This window comes from Sceloporus occidentalis, unplaced genomic scaffold (assembly GCF_023333645.1).
Source record: "Sceloporus occidentalis isolate IW3139 unplaced genomic scaffold, rSceOcc1.0.p SCAF_29, whole genome shotgun sequence".
In the NCBI taxonomy this organism is placed as follows: domain Eukaryota; kingdom Metazoa; phylum Chordata; class Lepidosauria; order Squamata; family Phrynosomatidae; genus Sceloporus; species Sceloporus occidentalis.
The window spans coordinates 8955960-8963488 of record NW_028317009.1 but is presented as its reverse complement, the minus strand read 5'-3'; the positions used below and the strand labels follow the sequence as shown (position 1 = coordinate 8963488).

Below are 7529 nucleotides of genomic sequence, written 5' to 3'. Positions count from 1 at the left end.
GTAATAGAGCTTTATCTATCACTCCTGCCATAGATTTGTGTGTGCCGGCTGGGAATACACGACGAGTACACGCAACACGGCGGCTGGGGACTCTCTCTGTATTAGATTGCTTTTTTGGGGGGAAAAATCAATTGACGTGAATAAATAAATAACTAGCCTTGTATTGTTTAAATGCATTTATTTGATAATTGAGCTTGTGATATAAATGTAAACCAACAGCGCTCTGGATCGTTTAACGCAACATCTTGTATCCATTTAACAGACACTGGAGTTTCTGTTTTATTTTATTGACGGTTCAGTTCTTTTAAACAAAGACAATAAAACGCCAGCGCGGTGTTTGAGATCGGAGTGTTTGTCTTGGAGAAGCGATTCCCGTGTTTTCCATTAGGAGCGATAATCACATCGAAGGCACAGAGAGGTTTTTGCTGGCTCCCCGCGAAGCTTTTGCGCCGTTTAGAGCGGCTCGCTGAGGACCACGCGGTCGAACGCCTTGCAGACGCCCTCGGAGCCCCCCGCCATGTGAGCCTCGATCTCCTCGACGGTGCGAGGTACGCAGGTGAGTAACTCCATGCCGCCGGACGTGACCGCGATGTCGTCCTCGATGCGGACCTGGAGGGAGGAGAGATGCGGTGGGTTAGATGAGATGCGGTGGGTTCGATGAGATGCGGTGGGTTCGATGGGCCAGGGTCACGCGGACTTTAGGCTTTATTTATGCACCGCGATTCTGGAGCTGGTCTTATCACCGTAGCAACTGCAGGTAAGCTCTACTGGTTGCTATGGTGACAAGATTGCTTTTTAATTCTTGCACCCTTCTCACTAATGGATGTATGCAGCTAATGAGCCAAAAACACACGACGAGGAGATCCTTTACAGATAGAATAGAGACATGTAAACCGTGTTATCGCTTCATCCTTCCTTTAACATACAGAAAGCTTTCTGTCCTGCAGCCCATGGATTATAAGGACGATGTGTAGCCTTCAGGATCTCCTCAAAGGAGCAGCGGCAGATATCTGAGCTGTTGGGAAGGTAAACTGTCAGACTCTCTTACCTGTCCCCTTCTCCTGTCTCTCTTTTTATAAATGTTTAACTTTTATTTATTTTTCCTAAGGATTCCCGGGGCGGACAGACACGCGTTGAAATACATCTGTGTGTGAATTATTTGGGACTTTTACTCCAGCCTGTAACTCGCGGCATTGTACCCTCCGTCGGCTGCGATCGCTCCTTTTACACGAGTTCACCACTTATTTCTACATTTTCGTTGTATCCTATCAGGCGTTCCTTTAGTGAACCGTTCAGTTTTCCACGTCTGGGCCTTTAACCCCTTAAGGACAATGGGCGGTCCCTAAACCCATTGAAAACAATGCATTTTGAGCCGTACGTGTACGGGCATTGTCATTAAGGGGTTAAAGTATTTTTGTTTGTCATCTTCATGTCTTGGATGAAGTCCTTGTCTTCTTGCGGTGTTGCTCCTTCTCCATTGCAGAATAATCGCGCGTCTCGCTATTTTAATACATTTATCACAGCTTGCCGTTCCCTCAATGGGGAGAAGACCACCAGAGGGAAAAAAATTGCCCCCTAATTTTTGAGTTTACAGTCTGTTGAAGCAGATCTTAGACTCACTGGGGCTTCCAGTCTTGTACTTTTCTTGCCCATGAGAAGCTCCTTTTCGTTTTTCCCGCTTCTCTCACCGTTCTTCCATCTTCAAGAAGCGTATATCCCGCTGTGAAAGAACCCGCAGCGACCCCTTCAGCTTCGCCTTGTCTCGTTTGCACTTTATAGCTCGCTGTTCTTCGTTGCCCGCCGCGTTTCCCCATCCTGACGTATTTTCTACAATTCTGAACTTTGTTACAACGTCTCGGTCCCCTCGCTCATTGCTGAAATCTTGCCCCGCTTGGAACGTTTCTCCGAGTCGCTGGATCATGGCGACGTCCCTGCCGGTCTCATAAAGTCTGCGTGTTCTAGAACGTCGTCCTATCTTATCAGTGACTTAACGACCTGCAGCACCAGCATTTCTTCTACCCGATTCCCCCGTCCGTTTACTCCAAAGCGAGTGACTCATCTCACAGCTACTTCATCGCTCTTGACCTTGTGGGCTATAAATACAACTGGGTGACATTTGGACCTTATCCTCCCCAGTTTATATAAAATGAATCACTTTGCATTAAACTGGATATCGTGTATTCGAGTCAAACGAGCTTCCATCGGGGGTGGTAAGAAAGGTGTCAGGCCCCCTGATTTTGGATAAGCTGTGACTCTAGTGGGTCGTCCCCATTGAGGTCAACATTTTAATGATTAAACCTAGAAACGGCACAAATCCCCAACTTATTTACTAGAGAGGGGCTACACTGGGCACTACGTGCGTGTAACTACAGTATATGTGTTTCTATAGCATGTGTGCGTATATTCAGGTGTAGACATCATGCTGACTGCAGGGTGGAAGGGGCCATCCCCGCTGATGTGTTTCAGAATGTTCAGAAATCGTATTTTAAGAAATCGATGTAACTACGACATTATTGCCCCAGCAGGGGACGGTCACTCACCCCACCGAAGCCTCGGAAGCGCTGCAAGACCTCATTGTTAATGAAGCAGGACTGGGCAGGATCTTTCAAGGCCTGATCCAGCACATGGTCGATGAAGTAAATGCCGGGCTCGATGGTGAGAACCATCCTCTCCTGGAGGGTCCGGGCCGTACGGAGGCTTTTGAGCCCCGGCAGATCAATGCGCTCCACGCCCTGAGGACAAGAAGAAGAGATCCGTTACACGTTTACTTCTAGGAGAGACGGCGCCGTGTCTTTATGGCTCTGCTTGTGCAAAGCTTTCACGGACCGACGTGAACGTGGTCAAGACACTGGCGGCTTATCAACTAAACTGTGCTGACGGACACCTGTATTAACGTGACGATTAACGATGATTGATTCTGATTTTATATATTATATATAATGTTGTTTTTCTTTCTAGGAGACCTCCTCGGTCACAATCTGATCCCATCTCTTCCGAAAGCGCGCTCAGCGTCACCCGCGTCCGGTGAGTTTCTCCCCTTCCCGAGGGACTTCCGGTGTTATACCGAGAGCAGCCAAGGTGTCTGCATAAATCAGCCGTTAAAAACTCCCAAGCTCTGCTCCGCTGTCACAGAGAGAACGCTGGAAACCCAGAGCTCGGCTCGCTCCAATTTACAACGAGCAAAAAGTATACTTTGGCCACCGACAGAAAAACTAATCAGATAGAAGTCAACTGCTGGACAGGAGAAAACAATCGTGGACATCGTCCAGGCAGCGGAGAGCCAACTGACGCCAATCACATCATCAGGAACCCTGCAAGAATGTAAGCTCTTGGGGCAGGTGAACTCTTTGTTTATGAGGGGGGTGGGGGGGTGCGCGAGGATAATCTCCTACCCATTCCGTTTTTAATATCATAGAATAGCGGCAATAATTTCATGCTTCCAAGGTTGCCGGTTATTTAAATGCCTCTGATCGCTGTGTTTTTCCCCGAGGGCTTTTAAACGAATGATAAAGTGTAAACACGTGGCCTCAGCCTGCGGCCAGCTGTCAGAATCACCCAGAGACCCCTCGCTAAGACATTGCTGGACGCAGGATGACCGCTTGGCCTCCTTCCTTCCTCCCCAGCTTCTTAACCCTTTGTGCCTCTCTGGATTGTAGTGGGATATGAAGCATCCCAAGCGTTGGCGTGTTTTCCCAGAGCGCTAGAATCTCAGCGGTAGAAATATACCCCGAAAGCGCCCAAACCTAGCAAACAGCTAGTATTATATGTTACACAGTAGTTCCAAAATGGAACTGGGGCTGGAGTAACTGGGCTCATCAGACTGACCTCAGGGTATCCTCCAACATCATGGACATCAATCCCGAGGAAGTGTCCGAGGCCGTGCGGCATGAACACGGCGCCCATGTGGGCCTTCAGCATGTCATCGACGTTGCCTTTGAGGAGGCCAAGTTTAGTGAGCTCCTCCAGGTGGACTCTGTCGGCCAAGCGGTGCATATCGGGCCAGGCGACACCTAGAAACACAAGGCAATCCCGCTCGTTATCATGGCCGGTTTAATGTCCACGCCACGTACACTCTCACACGCCTTCTCGCATGCAGCCGCTAGCCGTGTATTCTCACGCCGATTTACCAGGCAGGAGCCGTGCAATGGCAGGACAGTGACGGCCCTCCATCGCCCCCCGTTATCCCTGAAATCACGTCTCTGAGAGGTAACAGGTTCCTCGTACATGTAACACGGGTATGTATGTCACATATACCGTGCAGTCATGGTGCAAAGTGACTCAATCAGCGAGTTCAGGCTTTGCACTAGAACCGCTCTCCATCCAGAACATCCGTGCAACTTTTACGCTACTTGGGAATCCAGATGATATCGGTAATAAAAGTAAATTTACACGCCGTTTAGTTTATTATTTATACAAAGTCTGCTTTTTTTGGGGGTGGGGGGGATTAACTGAAAGTGTCGCATTAACCCTTTCCCCCCCCCCGCTATCTCTTATCCCCAGGCACAGGTCAGATAGTGAGATCGGAGAGTCCTTGGACTTTGGGAGGCTGTGCCCAGAAAGGAAAAGAAATCTGCTGATATTGTGTCTACTTAATTGTTAAATCCGTGCCAAACAATCCAACGTGGAAGGCAGGTCAGTGAACCGCCGGCCGGCCCTCGAGTGGGGCCCTGGAAACTCGCATTTCTGATTGGTCCGCGCTCAGCCAGCCATTATTGGCAGAGACAGCCACCTTTCCCAATACAATCCACAAGGGGAAGATTTATCAGGAAAAATTACAATAACTGTTCTCAAAAAACAGCGAAGCCTCATAAATCAGACGGAACGAGAGTAAAAGTGTTTATACTCTTTGGGGGGAAACCATGGATTTTACTGTTTTATGCTGTTTGAGGACAAAGAAGGGATCGTTGCGAGGATGTCGCTGCCGACCTAATCACAATCACTTCGATTTATAAGCCGCGGGGGGTCCGCTATTTATTAAGGGTGACGGCTTCGTTAAATGCATGCGCGCTAATCATAGAGGGACGGGATTACTGGTGCAAATGGGTAAAGGTGGGGAAATCACCATAGCAACCAGAGTGACTGCTGTAATCTGGCTACCGAAATTTCTAAAGATTGGGCAAATTCTTAAAATAATAAATAAATCTTTACACGTTTCAGGGCGTTCTTTGTATACCATTAAACTATACAGCAGGCACAGCAGTGTCCCAGCAAAGGCCCCGGCTCGCTAAATGGAGTGCAGCACTCCCACTCATGAACGAGAGGCAAGGCCTGGCGTCTTACATGTTTCCACTGCACACAAAGTAAGTTGAGTACTGAAACACTTTTGTTTCCGATTGGGGGGTAAATTGATTAGGGTTTTATCGGAGTGAGAAGAACGTGTACAGCTCTGCCCCAGACTATGGATATCGCTCAGCTGCCTTTGGAGCTCAGGTAGTGAGTGGGGATGTCGCCGGCTACAACTCCCACAACGCTTAGGCATACCCGCACTCGTGTTGTTGGAGCGGGCTTGGCTATTAATGTTGTCCCTTCTAAAGCTGGAATCCACTGGGTTATCCGCCGTATCGAACAGATACAGCCGCGTCCTTATGCCGGCATCCCAGACTACAGCGTGGTGGATGCTATCAGATGTTCCAGGTTTAGGGGCCGCGTTGTTGTGGCGGTGCAGACTGCCGTCTGCTTCCTGTGTATGTCTCACCCCCCCCCCCTTTAACAGGGCTGGAGATTTATGGGCATGCTAGTCCCGCGCAAGAGCTGTCTTCCAGGGTGCGAGCGTGAATAATAACGTAGCTATGGGTGGGTTGAATGCAGACACGTGATTGGAACGTTTTGCTTGTTAAATGTATCAATGTTGTTCTGTAATTTGGCGAGAGAATATTTGGGGGGCGCGGGTGCCCCCCGCTGCATTACGGACATGTATACCGCGGCACTCACCAGGTTTCACGGCTTTCATGACGGCGCGCGAGGACTTAAGCACGGCTTCGTAAATGGCCCTCTGGTCGGGGGTGAACTTGCCGTTGGCCGGGAAGGAGCAGGTGATGTCCGAGCTGTAGCAGTAATATTCGCCCCCCATGTCAAACAGGCTGCAAGAGAAAGCTCAACATAAAAATTACGCTCAGTAGCAACCAATGGAATCTGATTTGTCAGCAGGTTGCTGGTTGCTATGGCAATAAGACCACTTTTAAAGTCTCTGCACCAGAATCCCTTTTTGGTGATAGACCTCGGGGTCTCGGACTTGCCCTTGACCTGTGAGAAAGCTAATAGACAGACGTCGGTGCTACCAATGGGCCGAGCGCCACTCGTTACTGCAAACATTATACTTTACCTTTCAGATTGCAAGCTCCGGGGGCAAGAATAAATCGGACGAGATGACGGCAACGAGCGTGTCTAATGTGAACAGAAAGCAAAGTATCGCTTAGCGCCGGCTAACATTTTCTAGACAACAACCTTTAGGATAGCAAACGTACGTGGCCGTTCTTCTCCTCAAGAAGTTCTGCAGCAGCCGCGCACTCCCCAGAGCTAACAGCGACCGAGGAGTATACTGGCGGCAGTCTCTGCTCGGCCAGACTGTCACAACGAGAGGGTCCCCTGATGAAAAGGAGCGTTTCCCTGCCGTGCCGGCCCGGAAGGTTTGGGGGGATATCTGCTTGTACCTGCGTTATTTCACTTGCGGAACATCCTATCCTATAAAATTGTGCATCTCTGTGCATCTCACTGAATTCATTGACACTTTGCGTGCGTTCGTAACTTCACCTTCAATGTGGAGAACAGCGAGGGGTTCTTTAAGAAATGGTCTTATCACCATGGCAACCAGTGGAACGTTACTACTGATTACCCCCATCCTATATGTTCCTATGGCAACAGGACTGCTTTTATACACAATCCCCCTTATGTACTAATCCATGGGAGCGTCGTTGGGCTTCTCCATACAGCAGACTTGTTCTACATTTCCTCCTCATGCACGGCGCCGCTCTCGTTAAACTGGAATTACGGCGACGCGGAACTATCGCCGGCTTGTTACTTTCCCGCGGTGTCCACGCATCCGCAGCGTTCTAAGGGTTTGTGATCTACTCGGCGTGCTTTAACTCTTCCACAACCCCTAAACACGCGGTTTTAATCAAAATACTATTTTCTTACATACAAAAACCACACCGCATACTAAAAAAAAAACATGAATTGAAAAAAAAATCATTATTATTACATCCGGCGACAATATGAAGCCACCCAGATCCCAGCGTCCATAAACATGAAGACGTAAGAATCATAATGAGGGGATAAACCGAACAGATAAGGGAAAGCGCGGGGCGAAGGGCACTCGGAATCACGGAGTAACTCCAATGCCCAGCATGAGCAGCGGCAGTCGGCGATGACGTTACATGTAGGTGAGAAGTCACGACAAGCCACGGCCCAACGAAACAATGTGTGTCGAAGGACAAGATGTCTGCTCGCCCGGCGGTGAGTCAGCGTCACACGCGGCACATGATGTAACGACTACTCACACTCAGCAGCAGCTGTACGCAATCCCAGCCATG

At 49.2% G+C, this 7529-nt stretch overlaps 1 protein-coding gene across 1 annotated transcript in view; it reads right to left on the bottom strand.

Moving 5' to 3' along the window:
• Nucleotides 1-453: 453 nt before the first annotated feature.
• The window catches only part of LOC149299289 (xaa-Pro dipeptidase-like), a 62957-nt gene continuing 55881 nt past the window's right edge, over nt 454-7529 (bottom strand). Inside the window, exons 12-15 of the mRNA XM_089486462.1 lie at nt 5932-6080; nt 3826-4010; nt 2541-2732; nt 454-609 (exon numbers count right to left, since the gene is read on the bottom strand). Coding sequence (XP_089342588.1) covers nt 454-609; nt 2541-2732; nt 3826-4010; nt 5932-6080 — 682 coding nt within the window. The remainder of the gene's footprint in view (nt 610-2540; nt 2733-3825; nt 4011-5931; nt 6081-7529) is intronic.